Source organism: Rhineura floridana, chromosome 5 (genome assembly GCF_030035675.1).
Source record: "Rhineura floridana isolate rRhiFlo1 chromosome 5, rRhiFlo1.hap2, whole genome shotgun sequence".
Lineage (NCBI taxonomy): Eukaryota > Metazoa > Chordata > Lepidosauria > Squamata > Rhineuridae > Rhineura > Rhineura floridana.
The window spans coordinates 52,651,488-52,676,177 of NC_084484.1; the positions used below are offsets into that span (position 1 = coordinate 52,651,488).

General features: G+C 40.4%; 1 protein-coding gene across 1 annotated transcript; it reads left to right on the forward strand.

Annotated features, from left to right (window-relative positions):
• The first annotated feature begins 4,601 nt into the window (after positions 1–4,601).
• Positions 4,602–18,146, forward strand: CFAP97D2 (CFAP97 domain containing 2). The gene is made up of 5 exons (XM_061629387.1): positions 4,602–4,694; positions 8,043–8,123; positions 10,232–10,350; positions 15,976–16,168; positions 17,967–18,146. The coding sequence occupies exons 1-5, from the start codon at positions 4,602–4,604 to the stop codon at positions 18,069–18,071; spliced, it is 591 nt and encodes a 196-aa protein (XP_061485371.1). The 3' UTR covers positions 18,072–18,146.
• Positions 18,147–24,690: the final 6,544 nt, after the last annotated feature.

Here is a 24,690-nt window from a genome sequence, read left to right on the forward strand (position 1 = left end):
GAGGCTAGATCTGGCCCATGGGCTACCAAGTTGGCTACTGTTAAAATTATGCAATATCATAGAAGACTAAAGTTGGAAGGGGCCTATAAGGCCATCAAGTCCAACCCCCTGTTCAATGCAGGAATCCAATGCAGGAATTCAATCATACAATGCAGGAATGCAGGAATCAGTGCAGGAATCCAAGCATACAATGGCTCTGAGAAAAATAAAGATAGCTTGTAAATAATGCCTTTTCCTTTTGTGCCATCTGTACCTCAGTTAGACTGGGAACATCATCCACAAAGCCTGTGCTCTTTGCCTGTACATGCACAATATACCGGGGGGGGCAGGGAGAGAAATTATCTATACTTTTCTGTGCCTCCAATTCTGCAAGCCTCACAGTATTATGATTCCAGTTCAGGGACTGGGGAGATGCATGTTCTTGACAGAAATGTGAACGCCTGGAAAAATTGGGGAAAAACAATTCCCTCCAATTTTGGGGGGGGGAAACAACAACAACCCAAGAAAGCTTTGGGGAAAATGGGAGGGAGGTTGTCTCCCTGGTTTTCTGTCCCCCCGCCCCCAGGCCTTCACATCTATAGATCTTGAGCACATGAACTGTGAATTCAGCCTTTCAACTGTAGAATGCCATTAACTGCAGTGGGAAAGCTCTGGTGTAAAATTCTGCTGTAAACACACTGCACTGTCAGATGCTCAGCAGTTCACCACATCAAACCCTGCAGTAATGTTCTGAGAATTTAAAGAGACAGTGAGAGCAACCAGAGCTTGGAAAAGTTACTTTTTTAAACTACAACTCCCATCAGCCCCAGCCAGCATGGCCACTGGATTGGGCTGATGGGAGTTGGAGTTCAAAAAAGTAACTTTTCCAAGCTCTGCACCTAGCTTAGGGTTCCTGACAGCAACTTAATCTTTTCTCCTTTCCTTTAAAGTATTCTCATTCCAGCAGGCAAAGTCAATAAATATGCACAAGACACACGACTGGGGATGCCATCCCTCTGTGTGGGATCAAAACTAAGGCAGAGTAGAAATATGATCCCACCATGTGGGGTAAGAGGTAGGGCAGAACAGAATCTGGGAGGTCAGGGATGGAGCCTAGGGAAATTGGGCAGGTCGAAGGTGGGGCAAAGGACAGAATCTGATCGCTCAACAGCAGTTGCCAAGTGAAACCTTGCAGCATCTAACAAGTTGTTGGTAGAATCTGGCAAATCATGTTGTGCCGGCCCTATAATGAGTCATACTGAACCATGTTGTTCAGGTATTGCATTGTGTACTCTCCATCTGCTGCCTGCAGGGCCATCATGCTGTAATTCTCTGGCCAGACAGCTGACAATACAGCCCTCACTGCTGCTTCCGCCTCCTGCCTGCTCACAACTGCTGCTACCAGCTCTCCCTCATTCTTTCTGCTTGCAGCAGTGCAGGCGTTCCCTGCTTCACTCTGAAAACAGGGTCATTCCTCAGAGTGAGGCATTGTGGGTGAGGTCACCCCAAGAAAGTACCTGCACCACTGCTGCTTTGGAGTGCTTTAAACTGTACTTGAACATTTCCTTGAAACTTTAAAACCAGGCACTCTCTGAGCAACCTCATTTGTAATGCCTCACTTTGAGGAAGGATCCTTTCCTTTCCTTCAGAGCAAAGCTGGAAGTGCCTACAGGATTGTCGTTTTGTCAGCAGCCAAGTGGACAGGAGAGAGGAGAAGCATGAATCAGGAGAACAGAGGGCAGGAGTCAGGAGGCAATGGGGAAGGAAGGAGTTGGCAGCAACTGAAGAGGTGTCTTACCCCAGCCCTGGAATCTTGTGTAATGATCAGAATCTAGATCAGATTCACAGCCCATCATCTCCCAAAACTCACTGGGTAACCTTGGGCCAGTCACTATCTCTTAGCCTGACCTACCTCACAAGGTTATTGTGAGGGTACAATAGATGAAGGGAGAACCATGAATATTACTCTCAGCTCCTTGGAGAAAGGATGGGATAAAACATGAAATAAATAAATCAGACTTCCCCCTTTTGTTGTTTTCCTGATGGAAAGTTTTACTGCTGCATATGGATGTTTATTCCTAGCCATTTGCTTGCAACACAAGAAAGAATAGAGGTGGGGAGTGACATCACCAAAGCAAACAAACACAAAAGCAAAGAAAGACAGTCCAGCATATTTGGGTTTATTATCTGAAGAATGCACAAGTTTTAACTGGGGGCAAAATATCTTCAAATGTCTTATGTATAAGAAAATCACCTTATTCAAAAGTATATTCAGTTGTTTTTGCTGAACTGTCAAAATGCACTGGGCATCCTTCACAAAACAAACTACTGCTTTCTAGCACTAGTATGAGGCTCATCTCTTCCTTTGCTCTTTTAATAACAGCAGAGGCCAGCAACTGTAGTTATTACAATGACATATTTTGCCCTTTCAGATAACTGGATGGCAATCAATAAACTTCTGTTTAAACAGGAAGCTCCTTTGAGAGATCCAATTGTCACCATTATTAGTAAGAGGCCTATGCCAACAGCTTCAAGCTCTTTGTAGCATATCATAAATCAGGTGGCATTGGGGTAAAAATAAACTCTGTGTTACATCTAAGCCACCAACAGCTCTCAGAAAGGAGCCAGGAGTTGTGGTAAGAGTCAGAGTCAAAATAACACAGAGAAACAACAGAGTCAGAAAGACTTGTTATGCACATAAAGTCCCAGTCCAAACAAGAAGGCTTTTATAGCTCTGTCTGGGTGGGCAGGGTAGAGATGTGCTAGAATTCTATTCAATTCAGATTTGGTACCAAATTTTCCATTAATTCACCTATTCTCAATACTTGAGGATCGAATTTTAATGTAGCAAATTTCCGCAGCTGATATTGCAAACAAACTTTTTAAAAATAAAAACCCTCCTCTAAAATATCAATTTTAAGAATGATAATCTATCACTAGCCAGTGTGGTGTAGTGGTTAAGGTATTGGACTATGACCTGGGAGACGATTCGAATCCCCACACAGCCATGAAACTCACTGGGTGACCTTGGGCCAGTCATTGCCTCTCAGCCTCAGAGGAAGGCAATGGTAAACCCCCGCCAAATACCGCTTACCATGAAAACCCTATTCATAGAGTCACCATAAGTCGGGATCAAGTTGAAGGCAGTCTATCGCATCGCATTTACTTTAAAAATATTGATATTTTCTTCAAAATATTGATAATTTTAAAAGGAAATATCACTTTTAAAGGAAATATTTATATTTCATTAAAAGTATCGATATTTCCTTTTAAAAGAACAATATTAATATCAATATTTTTTCTGAGTGGAAAAAAATGGATCTGTAAAAGTAGTGGCTAGTGGATAAAGAACAAACTCAAATTGATACCAGCCTAGGTATCAATTAGGTAGACGGAATGCTTTCGAACTGGAACTGGCCAAAAAATCCTATCCCTAGGGCAGGGCCAGCCTGAGAAATTCTGATTGCCCCATAAGATATCCTAATATGCAACTCAACCACATGAGACAGCTGCACCAAAAGACAATGGCACCTGCTGGGTTTTAGCCCCAGTCGTTGCTGATACTCTGAAACCATTTTCAAGTAATTACAATTAATGGAGGATAAGGCTATTGGTAACTGCTAGCCACAACAGCCATGTTCTACTACCACTGTCAGAGGCAGTATGCCGCTGAATACCAGTTGTTGGGAATCATACGAGGGGAGAGTACTCTTGCACTCAGGTCCTGCTTCTGAGCTTCCCATGCACATCTGGTTGGCCTCTGGGAGAACAGGATGCTGGACTAGATGGGCCTTTGGCCTGATCCAGCAGGGCTTTTCCTATGTTCTTAAGAAGGATCTAAAGGTTTTTAAAATATAACTTAAAATTGCTTTAGGAAATGCATGCACGTGTTCCAAACGTTCTATATGCAATGCAGATGCAAGTGACAATCATGTGAGTTTCTCACTGTATGTACATGTGCTAGGAGGCTGTGATTAACCATGCATATATGCATCAGTGATCTCACATACGTAGGATCATCATGCATAGTGAACGGCAAGCTGCTTTCATTATTTCCTACTTGGGAGTATTTCCCAGATAATAATATTGTAATGTGCAATGTGGCTTTTAGTGGGAAAACATTTTTAACAAATAACCAAGACTGTATCTTGTGCTATATGATACATTTGGGCAACTTATATTTAGTTGCAGTGCTATAAAAGTATTACTAGCTGAGCCATTACTTTTCCTTAATTGTTGAAGTTCTAAGCAAGATCACAGAACTGTAATTGTTCCAGAGAGTAATGTTCTGAAAAGGTATCCTTTGGAATCTTAGTTTCACAGTGCAGTCATACACATATCTACTCAGAAGCAAGTCCCATTGTTTTGAGAGGGACTTACTTCTCAAGTAAGTGAGTGTAGGACTGCAGCCTTAGATTCTTAGTTCTTGTTTGCTATTTCCCCAACATTGTTTAAAATGCTACCACCAGCTATTCACTTCTTGTCTCAGTGATGATACCATGACAACAGCCACATGACCTGCTGCAAACACACCACAGTTGTTAGTGCTTAGCTCAAGAAAGTTCTGGCCAATGACGCACTCTCTTTGAAGTAGTCCAGATTTAGAGATATTTATGTTTAAGATGCATCGAGCCTACCAGCCAATTTTGCCATGTGGCAATAAATATCTTCAGCAACAGTGGGACAAAGCAACATACGAAGAACACAAGAAAAAGGTAAGTGTGACTTTCTGATAACATCACAGCTGGCATCATGCACAAAGCCAAACTTATTGAAAGGAAATGCCTTTGCATTTCTGCAAGGACATAACAGTTAGCCATCACTTAATTTACTGTTTCAGTATGCACTGTACATTTGCTCCCTCTTGACTCCCCCTCCACACTCTAAACCAAGAAATTGCCCTCATGCCAAGAATTTAGTTACAGAAAATCTGTCCAGTATCAAAATCATTCCAAGAAAAAATTAGGCATTTCCTGCAAATACTGTAGGCACATCCTCCATTCCTTTTCCTGTTGTTATAGACATAAATTCCCACGATAAAAAGCATTTATCAATGGCTTTTATCAATTGAAGATTGTCTGTCACACAACTATAGATCAGGAGCTCCCAATCCATGTATCCATAGAGGAAGGTAATTATATGTTGGGTTCCGAACCACCACCCTATGACACCAAGCTTAATCAGTATTGGGAAATCTATGTGAGAACTGACCCTCAGAGAAATTTCAGATTCCTAGGCCTGTTTATAGCTTTTGGGTGATCACCAACATTAGCCATACTCAGAGTAAACCCACTGAAATTAATGATCTATCTGAATATCACCCTTGGTAACTTTTTACTGTAAATTGATATAGAAGGAAATATGTCCTTGAGTTTGGCGCTCAACATGAAAATTAACATTTTGATTTAGGGCTTTTCCTATGCTTACTATAGTTTATAAAACAATATATAAATCCATTGTTGTCCTTCCTATTTCACCCACTTTTTAGGGAAGAGTGTACATTTGCACAATATAAAGGATGGGCAGATAAGAGTTTATACAGTATTAATGATTTATTTGAAAACAGAATTCCCCTAACGGGCTAAACTAGCAGCTAAATTGGGATACATTTCTTTAAACTGGTTTCAAGTAATTTAGATTCAGACTTTTAGCTCTAGAACTGCTCGTTCAGAGGGGGCCCTGCAAAATCTGACTTATTTCAAGAGCGCTTATGTAAAGGGAGAAAGAACCTGAAAAGGCATGATTTCAACATTATAAGATGTTACTGTCAGAAGCTTACAGCTCCTTAATGAGCTTGAAATATAAATGGGAAGATGACATGTCTGTGAAAATTGATAGCACCCAGTGACCCAAACCACCATTAAAGAGTCTCGGCTTGGAGCCGATGCTGAAAATCATTTACCAGTAGTACTGTACACTGGTAAAGTTAAACCCAATGGATACACACCTACTTTACACTTGTGGGGAGGATGTAATATGAGATACAGTTTTCACTTCATGTGATGGGACTGCCCAGTGATTGATGCATCCTGGCAGAGAGTATTCCAAGAAATTTCATTGATAGTTCAGCAAATACCGTTGAATTAGAGCTTTGATCTTATTTTCAATTTATCTTGAGACTATGGACAAAGTTGCTTACAAAGACTCAATAGCCTTAATTTTGGATACTGTTCTGTTGGAAGCATTGGCAATACAACACTTTCTCATTGCAAGGATGGTGAACAAAGGTTTGGGGCATAGCGCTGGCTGAAAAGCTTACAGAGACAAATAAGGTGCACAGGGGAACCGAATCTAAAGACATGTTTGCAACTACATGTATCCTCTCATCACCTACGTTTCTAGACCAAATGGACTAGTGAAACCTCCAGTGATCATCTAATGTATACGCTCTTTCTGAGTCAAGCTCAGAAAGCTTGAGCTCTCTTTGGATGTACAGCACAAAAAGTGGTTGTTGTTTTGTTCTTTTATTGTTCTGTTCTTGCAATTCTATAAAGAATCTTGCAGCAGTGTCTGCAACTATGCATTGTGTAATGAAAATATTTGAAAACTCAGTACAAACGTTAATAGTTAAAACATGAAAATTATTTTGGCTGGCTTTTGCAATTATATTCTATTATGATAATCATTCCCTCTTTTTAAAATGTCATTAGTGAATGCTGGTTCTTAGGGAGGGGGGAGGGAGGGAGGGTGTCAGTGCAGCTTGGCTGCAGTGGCAGTTGTCCCTCACATGGGCACAGCCACGGAGCAGCCAGGAAAAACTGCTGCCATCCAGGTGCAGCCAAGGCCCGGCCGAGACTCTGACACCGGTGGAAGGCCCCCAAAAGGGATGTTCCATGGGTGTGTAGGGGGTGGAACTAAGGGGATGCCACATCCTGAGCATGTTTCACTTGGTCCTGCAGCCACTAGTGTAGTGACAAATCCAAAAGTGCAGGGTCCCTTCATGTTAGTCGCAGCCACACACACACCTTCCTTTTTTTTGCTGTGGGGTTGAGAATGAGATCCTTGTTAATGTCTTCTCCCACAACAACAGACATCCCTAGGAGCCAATAAGCATGAAAGAAGAGAGTGTTAGCTACTGAGAAGAATCTTTGTGTTTGACTCACCTTCTATCACTCTGATTGGCTCCAATCATCACGGGGACAAAGAAGCATGTTAGAAGACTCTTCTCAGTGGCTGACATACTCCCCTTTCAATGGCTTGTCGGATGCTGGAGAAATAGGGACATTTCTGGGACCCTGCTCCCAAAAAAGTAATGGGTCTAACACCCCCTGGGACCCTGGACAACTACACCTCTGCCTGCAGCCCCCAGTCCTGGCAGACAATATGCCGGGAAAAAGACTGGCGTAAGGAAACATACATTTCTTTTCCTTCTGCCAAGCCCTGCTGGTGCAGCCAGCGACTCCCGTCCCAAAGGCTCCTGATGGAAGGTAGGACATTGCAGAACCTTCTGCCGCCTTTCCTTCCACCAGCTCCACGTACGCCAGCCTCCTCCAGGTAGGATTGCTCTGCCCATAAGATTCACTTCATCTTTCAGTCCAATTACTGATAAGAAAATAGGTGAAGGGTTATCTACCTGTATTCTAACTAATCTCTTACTCTGAAATCAAAGTTTAAACATCTAGTAACAAATGATACATTAAATAAGTCACTAAGCAAGATGTATAACATAATTAAGAATTTAAATACAACAATGAATAACTATCAGATTAAGTGGGAAAGAAATCTAGGATGGCATATTCCTGAAACTATCTAGAAATGGTTATGGAAAATATACCAAATCAAACTATTAGTGCTACCTTAAAAGAAAACGTTTATAAAACTCTTTTCAGATGGTACCTTGCACCAGCCAGGTTGAATAAAATATATGCAACTGTTAATAATAAATGCTGGAGAAGTGGTGATGTGCATGCAGACATACTGCACATTTTTTGGTCTTGCCCTGAAATAAAGCTATTCTGGGCAATATCTTTGCAGCCTGAAGCACTATCTTACTATAGGAATTCCCTTCCATTCCACAGGAAAATTTAAACATTAAAAATGAGGGGTTTGTTTTTCTTTTGCAGATCAAGACAGCCAAGCCTGTGGTGGACACCTCTACACCTCCAACATATGGACATCTTCATTTGAAGTTAAGAAAACTTAAGGTATGTGCTGCTTAGGACTGTTAATGAAGCATTAACTTTCTTCCTATGTAATAAAAAGTGAAGCTGCTATACCATCACAGAGTGTGACATTGGTGGCAAAGACGGCTTACCTGATGGGTGGGTGGGTTACAAGGTGATGGCCGTAGCCTGGGCAGGAGGCCGGGCAGGAGGCCAGTTGCAGCAGTAGCAGCATCAGCTTGGAGGCAGGGTGGAAGGCCAGGCAGTAGCCTTGGCAACCCGTGGGGGGGGAGAGGGGATTTGGTAACAGCGGGGTGGGGAAGCTTTAAAGGGTAAAAGGGAGGGGACTTAGCGAGGAATAAAGGGGAAATGGAAGGAGCTTAGGGAGGTTTAAAAGATCAAAGGGGGGTTAGAGTGAGGTCTAAAAGAGGAAAGGGAGGGGTTAGGCAGGTCTAAAGGAGGAAAGGGAGGGGCATATCAGTTGCAGGGAGTGAAAGGGGAAGATCTAAGGAGTTACCATGGGGGGATTTGTTGTTGGTGAGGGGTGGGGGGGATTTAGTGATGTTGGTAGGGTTGGCAAGTGAAGCAAGCAGGGTGGCAGCTTCTCCTAGTATTACTATGATTACATTTGTTAGTCTTAAAGCAGCTTAACAAGATAAAACACAAGCAGATAAAATCAATTATAAACCAGAAAATATAAAACTATGTACAACACAAAATTCCTAATATGGTCATTTGCCAGCTAGGGATGGAAAGATCTGCCAGTTTCATTTCTCTCAGTTTTTCCTTTTTCCAATCCTAAATTCACTTCTTCACATTTCTGCAGCAACTTGCAAATCTTTTTTTAAAAAACCTCATGAAAATTCTCCAGCATTTTAGTGCACATTTCTTCTAATAAACACATTTTTGAAGGCGGTTTTGACTAATGTACACAGTTTTACAAGCTATTTCTCATCATTCAAAGCCTTTTTGCATGTTGTTTTCACTCATACATTCATTTTTATGCACACTTTCCCCTAATATATATATATATATATTTATAAACATTACTTGGTTGGCAAACTGCCCTGTAAAATTCAGATATGTGCAAATTTTGAAGGATGGCTGTGTTTCAGTTCTTATTGTTTCAGGAAGTGTGAATTTGGTTTCAAATGTGAACTGGATCAAAATTCTTACTTATCCCTCTCTTCAGCACAATAATCATAGAATCATAGAGTTGGAAGGGGCCTTGTAGGCCATCGAGTCCAACCTCCTGCTCACAGCAGGAAATCCACAGCTAGAGCATCTCCCGCAGATAGCTGTCCAGCCTCTGCTTGAAGACATCCAGCGAAGGGGATCCCACCACCTCCCTAGGCAGTTGGACAAGCCCTCCCCCACCCCACTAAAAGAGGAGCACCACAGCAGAGGCTAACTTGATGTGGCTACTCTCTCCTTCTCCCTCAGCTGAGGCACACTGAGAAGGGCTTCTAATGAAGACCACAGGGTCTGGGCTAGTTCTTGTGGATTAACGGATACTGAGACTATGGCCCCCATAGACACACTTTACATTACCAAGAAGACTGGGTATTGCAAAGATACCTCTGATCTTCTTTCAGTCTGATCCTGCATATGTTTGCTTGAAGTCCTACTGCATTTAGTAAGACTTACTTCCTTGTAACAAGTAGGTAGCCATGCTAGTCTGTTGTAGCAAAACCAAAAGAGTCATGTAGTGCCCCACAGAGTGTCAATTTTATTGTGGCATTAGCTTTTGTAGGTAAGACTCACAATAGATTTGTTAGCCTTTTAAAATGCCATAGCACTTTATTTTCATATCCTAGTAAACGTGCTGTTTCCCTTCCTGCAGACATCTGACTAACTACTGCTGGAAGTTGGATACTGGCTTAGGTGGACCTTTGGTATGATTTGGGAAGGCTATTTTTATTTTCTCTGCTCCACATTAATCCAGATAACTTTAAGAGTTCTCTTCAGTACTTAAGTTTAGTCGGTTCTAAATGCCCATGGATCTCATCTACTTGTGAATTTCATCTTGAAGGAACACATTTTTACAGTCATATTCCACAGCATGCAAAACTACAGGTGTGAAGGCAAGCAAAGACTGTAGCTGTCAAAGAGGATTTATGGAATCAATAAGTATTCTCTGGTCTTTTCAGCTGGAAAAGGACCGTTTATCAATCACTGAGAAAGAGAATCATTTGCTGCTGGAGAAGATATCTTGCATCATGAGGACTAAAGGAAGAATTGATAACAAAAATGAGTATGAAGCCAAAAGGTAAGGTTTGCCATGAATTTGGTATAGTTTCCAATTACTTTGACAGTGATGCTCATAACAATTAATGATTTGCCCTTTAAGGACCTGCATGCCACCCTAGGCTCCTCCTGGGAGGAAGGTGGGATGTAAATCTAATAAACAAACAAACAGCTCTGGATCTCTGTTTCACAGGCATGCCCTCTTTCAAATGCTTTGCGGAAAGTTCACTTCAGTGAACACTGCTTTTTTCTTTTTTAAAAAAACCCTCATATAATGGAAGGAAAAGACTCTTCAGAGAAAGACAATGTTGAAAAGTGACAGAAAATGCATTAAAACACTTTTTTTAAATGTGCAGAGCTCAGGAACAGAACATGATTATAAAACTGCTGGTGTAGAAAGGGAACAGTAACCCATGGTAACCCAATAGGTGCAGCTAGATTCAGTACTAATTTGGGAACAATATATGATTGTTCTAAAATAATATTATTTATGTACTTATTGATTTATTTAAGGCATTTATATATTGCTTTTCAGGCAGATCTCATAAAGTGATTGACATTTATTTATTTATAAAAATATTTATATTCACTTTTTTAAAAAAACAAACCAAAGCGGGTTACAGCATATATAAACACAGAATAAAACCATATACAATTTAAAAATGGAAATTAATTATCCAAAGGTTCTCCCTGTCTTATACCAAGTCAGACCATTGCCCCATCTAGCTCAGTAATGGGGGAAGGGCCATGGCTCAGTGGTAGAGCATCTGCCTTCCATGCAGAAGGTCCCTAGTTCAATCTCCGGCATCTCCCGGTAGGGCTGCAAGAGAGCCCTGTCTGAATCCTGGAGAGCTGCTGCCAGCCAGTATAGACACAACTGGGATAGATGGGCCAATAGTCTGCCTTGGTATAAGGCAGCTTCGTAGGTTTCCTATGTTTTCCACCTATACACCTAAATCTTTAAACAATGCTTTTGAATACTGTGATTTTGGATCTTCCGTTATTAAGACTCCCAATAAATCCAAAAATGCATTAAATGAGAACGTTTTAAGTAAAGATTTGGATGTGTCAAAATAGCTATATTCTTCAGGGAAATCATTAGTTATTATGGACACAGGCAGACACCGAGAGGTGGCTGCTGGCAGTTGATTTATTCCATTATTCTGAAGATTTATCTCCTGTTAATCTGCGCATTAAATTTGAGCTTTCACATGACATAACGGGTAGCTCTGGAATTCTGGTGGAATGTAGTGGAAATTTAGTGCTAATTTCCGCAATAAATGATACCAGAAAAATTCCGATAGCATGCTGGGAACCCAGAAGATTGCGGGAGTTTTGTGCTAGCTGCCGCTGCTCACATGACAGCCATCCCAGCATGCAGTGTGTTCCTGCCCTTACCAACAGCCCTCCCAGCATGCAGCCTTTGCTCAGCCTGTGCTGCTGCTGCTTCTGCTCAACCAGAGCCTCTGCTGCTGCGCTGCCGCGCCTCTCAGCTGATTGCGATTGCAATTGTGATCGTGCCTCTTTCAACCCCCCCATGCACCGAAAGAACAGGCCTCAAACCAAAGGTAGGTGAAGACCTGCTCATCCGGTGTCACGTGAGGCTGAATGAAGGGGGGAGAGAGAAAAATTCTGCTCTGTGTGTGAAAGACTGTTGTGCAAAATGCCGGTATAACAAGTACTGCCGTGAGAAAGGGATTTTTGAAATCCGGAATGAAGCGCTACCTTTTTAATCCGTTAAACTAGCGCTATTAGCCCCATGTGTGAAAGCAGCCTATGTAAAGCAACACCCTCATATCAAACGTCTGTGAGGAGTAGCTATTGATCATCTTATCTTCCATGAATTTGTCTAATCCAAAAGGTTTAAAAAGAAAGAAAGACAGGCAGTGATGAGGCCATATACAACTCCCAGAGGCGGGGGCTCCAAAGGTGTGGGACCACCCAGGGCTGGCCCTACAATAAATAGCACCCTGGACAAGGAGTGCCTTTGGTGCTTTCCCCCACCTCGTGGTCAGCTTTGCAGGGTCACACGCTCGTCCTTGCCCTGGGATCAAGCAGAATGATAGATGTGCTTCATTTTTTTGTACATGGGGATAAGGGAATAGGGATCCGGTTGTCCTCCTGCATACCTCCTCCAATTTCCAAACTACTTCTGGCATAACTTCTTTCTGCTTCCTGGAGCTCAGTCTCACAGGTCTTCTGGTTCTGGCCTGCTGCTGACCTTCTCCACTACTCAGGAAGGAAGGATTCCTCCTTTAAGGTCTGGCCTCACACCACTCCTACATCTTTCCCTGTGGTAACTGCCACAGAAAATTACTCTTCAGTGGTACCTTACCTGAAAATGACTCATTCACTCACTCACCAGATTTTTACCTAGCGTAAATGGCATCAAAGTGGAAATTGAAAAAGAAACATAGTTTAAAAGTAATTGAAGGAAGGAAGAAGAGTAGTTAGTACCCAAACAACTTGTAGAACCTTGGGGGAAAACAGTTACAAACATTTGTTTTTTGCCACCCTAGCTCACTGCAGATCATACATTCAAAAACACAGCCACTGAGCTCAGTTTGGTGCCCTCCTCAGCTCAGCAACACCTTCAGCTCAGCTTGGTGCCTCCCTCAGCTCAGCACCCTGGGCAACCGTCACTGCTCAGCTCATCCACCCCTAAGGCTGGCCCTGAGACCACCACTAGGAGAGCCCTATCCCTAGAACCTACCAGCCTAATGGTTCTTGCTGGCAGGCCAGAGAGCGGGGTCTCATCTTAATGCTTGGACACCTTCATACCAAAGTAGGCAGTCCTTCAGATAATGTGGTCCCAAACCATTTAGAGTTTTAAAGGTCAAAACCAGCACCTTGCTTTGGCCACAGGAAGAAATAGTCAGCCAATTTAACCAACACAGAACAGGTGTAATATCTGAATGCTCAGCTTCCACAAGTGTTCTAGCTGCTGCATTCCATACCAAATGCAATTTCCAAATTATCTTCAAGGACAGACCAACAAAGAGTGCATTACAGTAATCTAACCTGCAAGCAGGTATCACAGTGGCTACATCAGCTTTCTTTAGATAGGGATGTAGCTGTCAATCCGGGCTGAACTGGAAAAAAAGACCTTTCAGCAACTGTCACCTCTGCCTCCATAGTGCACACCAGACCAGAACCACTCCCAAACTGTGTATCTAATCTTTCAGGGGAAATGTGACCCCATTCATAGTTAGAGTTAAACATCCATCCAGATTAGCAGATTTCCCAAATCATAGTGCTTCCATCTTATCCAGAATAAGCTTCAGTTTGTTAGCCCTCATCCATCCCACTACTTCCTCCAGACTCCAATTCAGGGTTTCAGCTCCTTTCCTGGAATCAGATGGTAGAGAAGAGAGGTAGAGCTGCATGTCATCTGCATACTGAGGACATCACAGTCCAAACCTCCAGTTGACTTCACCCAGCAGTTTCATATACAGGACATGCAGAAATTACCTAGTACTGTAGATTGCCTTACATAAAAATCGTCATACTACACATTTTGAATGAGTAAACCATGTTTTAAAAAGCATTTCACTCATTTCAAAATAGAAAATGTTTCATGGAAGATTTTTTTCAGCATTTCTCCAATAAATTCCATTGGAAAAGTTGGGGAGGAGAAGTCCTCAGAAAAAAAGAGAAAAAAACAATTCTTGTTATTACTTGTAGAGGCTCGTTAGCACAGAACAGAAAAAAGAAATACTGTAAGTGAACATCTAAGAGATCTTCAGGAAGAGATTGTTTCATCCCTAGGTGTTCTCTCTCAGTTTTGGTTCTCACAAGTTTTTTATTTTTCCAATCTTAAATTCAGTTCTGCAGCAATTTGTGATTTAAAAAAAAAAATCCTCATGAAAATTCTTCAGAATTTTAGTGCAAATGTATTTGCAGTTTTGACTAATGTATACATTTTTGCAGAAAGCCAGTGTGGTGTAGTGGTTAGAGTGCTGGACTATGACCTGGGAGACCAGGGTTCGAATCCCCACACAGCCATGAAGCTCACTGGGTGACCGTAGGCCAGTCACTGCCTCTCAGCCTCAGGGGCAGTCCATACATTTTTGCAAGAAATTTCTACTAATATAATGCATTTTTGTATTTTATTTCATTAATATATTCATTTTAATGCATATTTCCCCCTAATATATACAGTTTTGTAAACACTAGTTAGTTGGAGAGCTGCATTGCAAAATTCAGATAACTGTGAATTTTGAAAGATTGCTGTGTTTCAGTTTTCGTATAGTTTTGTATATGTGTGAATTTGATAAATTCAGTTTAAAATGTGAACCAAATCATATTTCTCCCCCATCCCTAGTGGTAGATGATTGAGAACATTTTCTGCTGCTACTTGATTTCTGAAGAAGGATAACTTCACAGAAAGCTAGTAAACAATCTCAGTGGGTTATAGCTCAATTCATTAATAGGCAAAAAACCTTGCGGTTTAAGAATGCACCTATAGCCCACAGATATTTCTATCAAACTTTAAAAAGCAGGGAAATTGGGCAACTATAATGAATGCACCAGAGGAGCAGGAGACCTGAACTCCTCTCTGAGAAATTGGACTGCCCTACAAAGTTGTCAAAATGCAAACACAATTTGGGTTGGTCTTTCACAGTCCAATCCACTTGCTGTGTAGCTTGGAAGAATTTGGTAACATGTACTCATTTTACTGACCACGGATGGATGGAAGGCTGAGTGGACCTCGACCACTGGAGCTCTATCAGGGGAATAAGAGCCTCCTCTCAGCACCCTTCACAAACTATACTTCCCAGGATTCTTTGGGGAAAGCTATGATTGTCTCAAGTGAAATAAAGGTCTGGTGTAGGTGTGGCCCCCTGATTAGGCAAGCCAAGCAGCTGTGAGTTTGGCTTTTAGAACACTGACAGTTGGTTCTTACTGAGCATGCCCAACATTATCATTCAGTTAAATTTCTTAAATTAATTAAAAATCAGTCAGGCATTTTTTAACTTTTAAAATGCAGATGATGAAGGTCAGAGTATGGGGCAAAGTCAGTAATAGGATTACAGGTACTCTGTGAACATGGCTGATTTTTAATGAATTTCAACAGATCATGAGAACTCTGACAGAAAAAACTCCAACAGGGGTCTGTTTCCCCCCCTCTTTTTACACTTTGAACTCACGATTTTCTCTGACTGTTTTGTGTATCGCCATGAAAATTGACAGGGTTGTTAAGCAAGCATTTCTGAGTTCAGAACTATAAGTTTTGTAAGATTTTGTTTTGAAATGAGCTTATGGGAAACATCAGAATGGCATGCGGGGGTATTTTCCATTTCACATTGAGGAACGTGAAAAATCCCCGCTGGCTATAGTATACAGCCACTCTTGTGGCTGTATAATTTATTACAGTCTTGATTTAGTCATGGTTTACTAAAAACAAAAAACTGCAGTCAACCTGCCAATACTTCTTTATCATAAATTGGTTTGATAAGGTACTCCTAACAGAAAATATATCATGTTAATATTTATGTGTGTTTCCCATTGTACGAATGTTCATTGTATTCTGTGTATGAACTACTGTGGTTGCCAATAACATATATAGGTGTCCCTGTATTTTTTTTCAATTGCCCCTCCATTCCATGACTAGATAGAACATTAATTTCAATAGTATATCCTTTAGCTTAAACAGAGAAAAACGAGAGCGAGAATTACTAAAAGTAAGCCAAGAGAATCATGCCATTCTGGAAAGGATTATAAAGTGTAAATCTCAGTACAGTGTCCAACAGTGGAATGAAGACTGGCAAAAGGCTGAAAACTACATGAACAGCATTGCAAGATATCCACATGGATTGTGCAAGTGGCATGTTGAAAAGGTAAGCCCAGTTTTAAAATATGTACAAATTTCTGCAGTTTGGTGAGTCCATATTTGCTTGTCTTCTATTTCCAAACTATACTTCTTTCCATTTCTTAGGAATCTTTTATATCTGTGTAAATCTGGAAAATAATATAGCTGACACAGTCATGGTGAAAAATAGGTCTGTCAAAGGCATGTCCAAACCAATTTCTGTTGTGTTAGATTTCCACAAGTTATATTATCAAGCAGCACACTGGAGTAAAATCTGAGCAGCCTGAATTCAAGGAGTATTTTTAATGGGTTATGACTGACTGAACCCTAGCAGACAGTCACTGTCTACATGAATAACATCTCTGCTAAGGTATTAATTTTTGGTCAAATTTTGGCCTGCAGAGATAATGGAATACACACTGAGATACAAAATACTCTTAATTTGTTCCTATACTTTTGCTTGGTTTTATCCAAGTTACTATTAATATTGCCTCAAAATTTAAAGTGTTGATTGTTAAGCCATTAAAATGGTTTAAAAAGCTTAGTTAAAGAATTAAATCAACAGAAACCTTACAAGCATACACCCCTTTGATCCACTCTATAATCCAAATACAGTATCTGGGAACCTCCAGACTGAACAATTCATTATCTGGTTAAATGTTACAGAATCGTACCACTGGTAATATTTTGAGGCTATTTAATTAAGGTAGAAAGGATTATGGTAGAAAATATGCATCCTAATCTGTTTACAAGAACATCATTCACATAATTTCATGCAGATAGCTCCAATTAACAGTTCTTTCAGAATCATGAACTACTTTTTGTGTACTCATGGAAATAACATTTGCTTCCTGTGTCATTTTTTTATCAGCAATATTATCATTACCACTTTTGAGCCAACTAAGATGCCAGTTCGCAGAAGCAAATTGATAGGCAGTGTCAAGATGTATAACAATGCAAGCTGAATCTCACTCTGTACAGAAGAGACCATGCTATCAAAAAGTGTATTCTGCTCAAAATGCCATGCATATGTACCAAATCACCAGAAGGTTGCTTTTGTGGACATAAGAAAAACATGGTTCTTATGAAAATCTGCACACTTTACATTGTAAGGCCGCAATTTGGACATATGATTTTGCTCTTTGTAAGAGGAAGAACATACATATTTCTAACTCCTACTTTTTTTTCTGATGAAGTATACCATTAGTGCTGAAGTGAGAGAGTCCATTTGCCTTTCCATCACTCTAAGGTCAACTTTTATGTTCTCAGCTAATGCTTTCAGGCCTGGCTTCTTCAAATATCAGCTGAAGACATTTTTAGAGATTGGAGAAAAGGAAGAACACCTTACCCTAAGAAGGATTTAAGCCTGTTATCTTCATGCAACAAATGGAAGTTTATATGCAACACATAAAGAACAAATTTCTAGTTGCAAAGCTGCCATCTTATATTTATCAGAAATCTCAAAACATTCCTAAAGCTCAAATTCCTGAACCCAAGAATCATGTTTTTTACAAGAAAACTAATGTAGTAATCCACATACCTCAGGTGTAAATACCATACATTTCAATTCAGATTGCAATGGCATGTGTTTTGAGAAAACAGGTCTGAGCAACAAAAGAAATAAGGAAAAGCCCAATGTAAGGTATAGCCTAATATGCTATCTGAAAGGCAAGTAAAAACAGCCATTTAGAGATTATCTTGTGAATTTTTGTACAGTTGTGATTAATATTTCTTATATTTTTTTGCAGAAATAGTACAAAAATCTACCTAAAAATATTAATCTATTTACCAAAACATGTATTTATGGCTTATTTGTCCCTCCACAGAGACAAAAATTAAATAAAACAACACCAAAAAGAGACAGACAGAATGATAAAGATTTGAAAGGTCTGACAAGCAAAATAGAGGAACCAGAGCAAGAAGATTCATAAAAAAATAAAATAAAAATGATCATCAACGAGAAAATCTAATAGAAATGGTGTAATTTTAACCATTACGATGGCAATCCAGACAATGGATATCACTAAATGGAAGTCCTGATATAATGGAAATCATAATTAGGAAATTATGCTGGTTATACTATGGGTAAATAATAGAACCTTTACTTTGAATAAGTTCTAGGCAATGTTCAAGCTGGCCAAAGCAGCAATCCTACACTTACTTGGAAAGTAAATTCTATTGAAACTGGTGGGAATTATTTCCAAGAATGCATAGGTAGACTCAGGCTATGACGTTTATGCTATAAAATTATAGCTGGAGATTAAGAATTTCCACCAAAACAAAACTTACAGTATTAATGAAAATCTCACCAGGGGAAAAAGACACCAAATAGTTATAAACGGGGTTTTAATCATGGTTAAGGAATATTTCTCAATTTATGAGCCACCTTCATTCAATTATCACCAGAACATCTCGGTTCCACGCATTAATGATCTATACTACTCCAATATAATCTAAGTGCCTGGTTTGGGGGATATTGAGTTAGTCTACATCCAGGGTGGAGAACCTTTTTTCACCTTGAGGGCCACATTACCATCTGTGCAACCTTCTAGGGGCCACATGCCAGTGGTGGGTGAGGCCAGAGGCAAAAGTGGTAGAACAACGCATGTAAATTTTACTTTTGCTACACACACACACACACACACCTCTATATTCTATCCAGGCAAGCAAGAGGCATTATCAGAGTTCAGGGACAGATTCCAACCAGGCAAAAACACTCAAGGAGGATTTGAAGCAGAGTTAGTGAGGGGTGTGGCCCGTGGAGGGGTCCAAGAGCCAGACATAGGAGCATAGAGGTTCTGATTTGGTCCCTGGATGCGAGGTTCACCACCCATAGTCTACATCCTCCTCTTAGCTTTCTTGTCTGTTGATCTGTGCTTTCCAGGAATCGGCTATTCACACTTCTTGAGATGTCTATCCAGAAGAAAGTCCCACTGTGTTAAATGGCTGACTCCCTGAGATACTCCTGCATCTCTTACTTGCTTTCAATTCAGTCTCCCCATTGTAATTCCAATTTCACTTCCCCATTGTCAGTAATGTGTAAATCGTTTCCCATTTCTGATTTATTTATTCAAATAGATTTCTAACCCACCTTTCAGGGTGCGCTGTCCTCACAAGACAGTTCCCAGAGTAGAGTTTTTAAAATACAGCAGACATTGAAAGAACATCAAGAAGTAGAACAAATTATAGTTTCAAAAACCATCAGTTTTAAAACCATCAGTAGCTAAACCTGCTTCCAAACACATTACCAAACATGAACTGGAATAGAAATATATTCAGAGTAACAAACGAGTAACAAAGCCATGCAACTCCCTGGAAAGGGAATTTCAGAGGTGTAGAACCATTCCTCAGAAGCCCTTTTCCTGGTACCTGCCAATCTGGGAGCTCTTACTAGTGGGCCAAAAAACAGGGCCTCAAGACACTAATCTTAAGGCATAATGTTTGGGTAGACAGCCCAGACTGCATATATATATGTTTTTCCTTCCTCTTTTGAGGATTGGGAGAGAGACTTGACTTATTTTTAATGCACTTACCTGATGGTATAATTATCAAAGCATCCCAAATCACCATAATCTAGATCATCAGCCATTATCAGCAGAATGTTGTGTTTTGACATGGTCACTCCACATGTTTGGGGTAATAAGGAGGAAACAATTTAAACAGACTGCACCTACACAAACTACAACAAAACCATCTAGTTTACAATATAAAAGATATACATTAATATTATTAAAAAGAACAAGTGGGGTCTGCACCAAAGTATTGGAGAGTACCTCCTTACATTAAGAGGAGTGTTCCTCAGAGTGGCTAGGCTGCTCAGTGGGGTTTCCTACTGTGCACATCTAGCACCAGGGCTGACGGATCTGCACTTACTGTCAATTAACTCCAGGGCCAAGTTTACGGTGTTGGCTTGCTAAAAATCCGTAAACAGCTTGTGACCAGGTTATCTCCAAGACTGCCTTTCCCCATATACTCTCAAGATGGGTCTCTCTTAATTGTGCCATGACCTATTTGGCTTTGATTGGCTGGGATGTGAAGGAAGGCCTTTTCTGCTGTGGCAGCCATTTTGTAGAATTTGCTCTCTACGGCAATCAGGCGAGTTCCAACCATGGGCTGCTTTCACAGAGAGATCAGATGTTCTTGTTCACCCTGGTGTCTCCCAACTGTTAATACTGAATTCTCCCTTCTTCTTCTTCTTCTTTTGGCTATGGCCACTGTTGAAATTATATGACTATTTGAATGCTTTAACTGTTGGTATTTATTGATTTTAATCATTTCATGTATAAAGAACCATTTTGAGATTTATACATCTATATATGAAAAGTAGTGGTTTTTAAAGGTTTTTTAACAATTGAATATATAAAATAGAAAAGGATCCTTGTAGAATTGTTCAGAGACCTTGCTTCTCACAGCACGCATCCCCCCCCCCATATACTGTGCAAACTGGTAGGGATCTGAACCCTAACACAGGTCCCTTTCAGGCAGTTCTGGGTTTATTTTTTTCTTTTAATTTACATCTACACACATGGGAGTCCCCTGAGGATATAGAAAACACTAGTTTATTTTTGTGTGGTCCCAGTTCAATTCCAGACTGATTTGCACTAGACCTCCCAAGTTCCTCCAAAAGACCTCCACATATCCAGGAACAAAAATAAAGGTATACTTGTGAACTCTCATTTATTTTCTGACCCTCCAGAATCCTTCTGTCTCACCTTTAATGGTTTAGTTTATGAATATTTGCTTTGTAATTTTTGAATTATTTTCTAAGTGTGTACAAAGGACATTAACTGTATTTTTTCTCTCTTTTTGGTATTGTTATATCTGATTTCATTAATTAAATAAAATATTTCCAATACTGATAATGTTTAAGGTTGTCTGGAATCTTTTGACATCTGCCTCAGTCAGTAAAGCACTAGATCTGTCGGTTGCCTGCTGTGAGCTGATTGCAAGCCACTTTGAGGGTCAAATTGCTTGACTACTCAATTACCTTGACACTGTCATGCTAGCGAACACAGATTAGGTATTCAATATTCCATCTAACTGACTTTTATGGAATCAGCTTGGTTAATGTGGCCTGATATGGAGAATGTGCTTGCTAGTATGCACCTGTCCACATGCACTCTCAACTGTTATTGGAGAATTTTTGGGTTCTTTGGACTGGGGGTCCTTGAAGAAATTTGAAGACACAGGCTTGAAGCAAAAAGGTAGGCCTTTATTCTTTACCAGCATACGCAGGGTCAGCCTCCCAGAGAGTCTGGAGAGGACTGCAATGAAGCACAGTCTGCATGGATCTTTTATACAGTACTAAATATACATGTGGCATTAGTTTACCAATCTCACAAGTTCCTTCCCACATAGAGTAACAGGTCCTCCTCTTTGCAATATTTCCAAACCAATCAGAAAACATTAGGTAATTCTACTCTCTAGTTACATGAACACATGTACAGGTAATTTGTCATTCTTTTAAAATACTTCTGATTCCAATATTCTGTCTTATTAATATCACCATTGTTCTGCTGTCCCCCGTGACTAATGCTTTTTCAGGCCAGTTGAAACCAGTTACTACCATACATTACATTCTGCTATTGTGAGTGGGCTTTCAAGCATACCTGATACTTTCTGTTACCATTGTTCCTGATCGGCCAAGCTAACCCAGGTACACCTGGAGATATTACAACATGTTCCTTAACGATACCAGGCTGGGTTTGGCTCACTCAACGTAGGGTGACTGGAAGTTCATGAGCACCACAGTTTTATTAGTTTGCTTATAGCCGTTCTTATTTCTTCCATTTTCTTAGAAACCCCAGTACTAACTTATAAAATACAAAGCTATACAGAAAGTGTTATGATTAGTACTGGACTATGACTGGAGACCATACATTTAAGACAGGCCACTGGGTAATTCTGAGCCAGCCACTATCTCTCAGCCTCAGAGGAATGGAAAAGGCAAACTACCTAACAATACCTTTTTACCATGAAAACCCGCTTACAGAGCTTGTATTTTATTAAATGAAACACACCAGATCATTTTAAGACTCAGGCCGGGCCTGGCAACCAAGAGGTCTTCTGTATCTTTAAAAGTTGTGCAGGGGGAAGGGAGAATTCCACCTTGTGTTTTTTCTCATTACGGTGTTGCAAGAACACCTGCACTTGGCTGACTTTCTGTTCTCCTAAAGATACAGGATCAGTCTCAGGCCATGAACCTGGCAACCCTAGCTATCACTGGAGCAGGTAGCTTGGGAATACTCTTAGATCCACCACTGTCACTGAAAGCAGAGGTGTCCTCAGGGGTCAACAGTTATTTTTTTCCAGCTTCATCTGGCATACCAGCTACAGCCATTTCTGGACAGACATAGCTTGGTCACAGTAGTGCAGGCCTTGGTAACCTCTAGATCACTACTTCAGTGAGCTCTATGTGGGTCTACCCATGCCCATGTGCTTGGTTCAGAAATTTCAGCTTGGGCAGAATGCTGAGACACAGCTTTTGGCTGGAACAGCTCCACATCAGCATATTACACCATTGCTGAAAGCTCTGCACTGGCTACTAATACATTACCAAGCTAGGTTCAAAGTCTTTCTTTTACTTATAAAGCTCTAAACAAGCTAGGACCAAGTTACTTGTCCCTTGTGATCCTCTGGAGAAGCCCTCCTCACTGTCCCACAGTTATCTCATATTTGTTTAGTTATCTCATATTTGTTTCATTTCTGTGCAAACCAAGGCCTTTCGTGTAGTGACACTGGGAATTTGGAACACTGTTTCTATTGAAATCAGACAGGCAGCTACAATCCTGATTTTTCTTTGCCTGATGAAACATATTTGTTTTGCCAACCTTTTTTTAGAGAATTAATTTAACTCAGTGTTGTTCACTTCTTCTGTGTTTTATGATGTGTACTTTCATGTTGTTTTAATTTTATTGTATGCTGTCTTGATATTTTCAAGATGGGTTGGTGGTTTACAAATATTTTTATAAATAAATACATTTTATTTTTTTTGAACACCTGAAAGGTGATATATCATGTGTTATATTATGCTGCTGCAGACTTTTGCAGTTTAAGAAAAATAGTCTAAGGTTCTTCTGCAGTACAGTAATGTCCAAACCACAGTCTCCACTTTTGTCATAAACATACACTCTATGCTGTGTCACATTAATTTGCCCTCTGAGTCCACACACAAGGAGATACTCTTTTCCAGCTATGAGCCACTTTTTCCAACTATAAGCCGCTGAAGAAGACTTCATAAAGTCAAAACGCATCTGTCATGTTTTCTGAACTTATCTGTCGTAAACACCCTTCATCTTCAGGATATTAAGGTTTTGGGCAATCATACCTATGTATTTCACTGCTGTAGTGCAGTCAGCATTTGAAAGATATATCTGGTCAGCACAGCTAGATATTATGGAATATACTAATGTGATATTATACACAGTGTCTGTATTTCAGTGTTTTGAAGCCACGTAAGATTGGTTGGTTATTACTGTATATTCTATAGGCCATTGGCCAGGCTCATTCTCTCTTTTCATATCTATTTTATAGAAATACATGATGTGTTTTAGTACCTTTTCTTTATTTATTAGGATCCTAATTGTGGGATTTGTTGAGCTAAATATGAACAAGGGTGGGCCACATTCAGAGACAGAAAATTGAATGATTGAGAATATAGTGGTTTCCAATTAAAATGTGAAGATTCATGTCATCAGAGAAATTAAGGCTGAACCTCCCTCATTGCTTTGCCTAGCTTTCATACAATTCAGGGTGTTCAGGAATATGGCAGAATTACCTTTTCTGGGAAGGAGGCTTCTCAATGCTCCTGGCACCAGTCTCCAATCCCTCAGAAGGTTGAGATGCCAGGAGATCTTCTCTGGGCTTATCCACACGGGAGCATTACTTCATACTAAAGATGCTGTTTTTACTTTCTTTTTCTATTTGCATCATCCACAGTGAGGGCTCAAAGTCAGTTGCAAACACAGTGTTTTCTATTCAAACTGAGGGAAAGGATCAACCATACAGTTTCCTAATGACCACGCCCTCTAATTTAATATTTCTACTCCCTCTGGTTGTTTGGCAATCGAGCATGCTCAGTTTGTTCTACTAGATGCAGTAGGTTCCATTTAAAAAAAAAACAGGAAGTGCAATTATTTGTATTTTCACTGGTACAATACAGCTGAAATACAAATCTTTGTTTGAGCAGTGTTATGCTTTTATGCACAAGTTAGGAGCAACGGAAAAAAATGGCACCATTTGCAGAAACATAAAAAGGTCAGCAGAATGGAGGAGAGCAGCTGGAAGTTGCTTGTCAGTCCACAGGAAACAAAAAGTAGTGAAAGACGTACCATGAGGCTGATTGGGCACAAGTATAACATCATAACCATACCTATTGTGCAGCAGTGAGGGCTGTGAAGAAGGCCCAATTCTCTGCCACCATCGCATCCTCAAGCAGCTGTCTTGTAGAGCTTTTCCCTATTATCAGGGGTCTGTTGACATCAACTCCAGGAAATGAGTTTTAGACCCTTCAGAGGCCCACTGTGAATTGTTTGCAAGGCACTTTGAGGG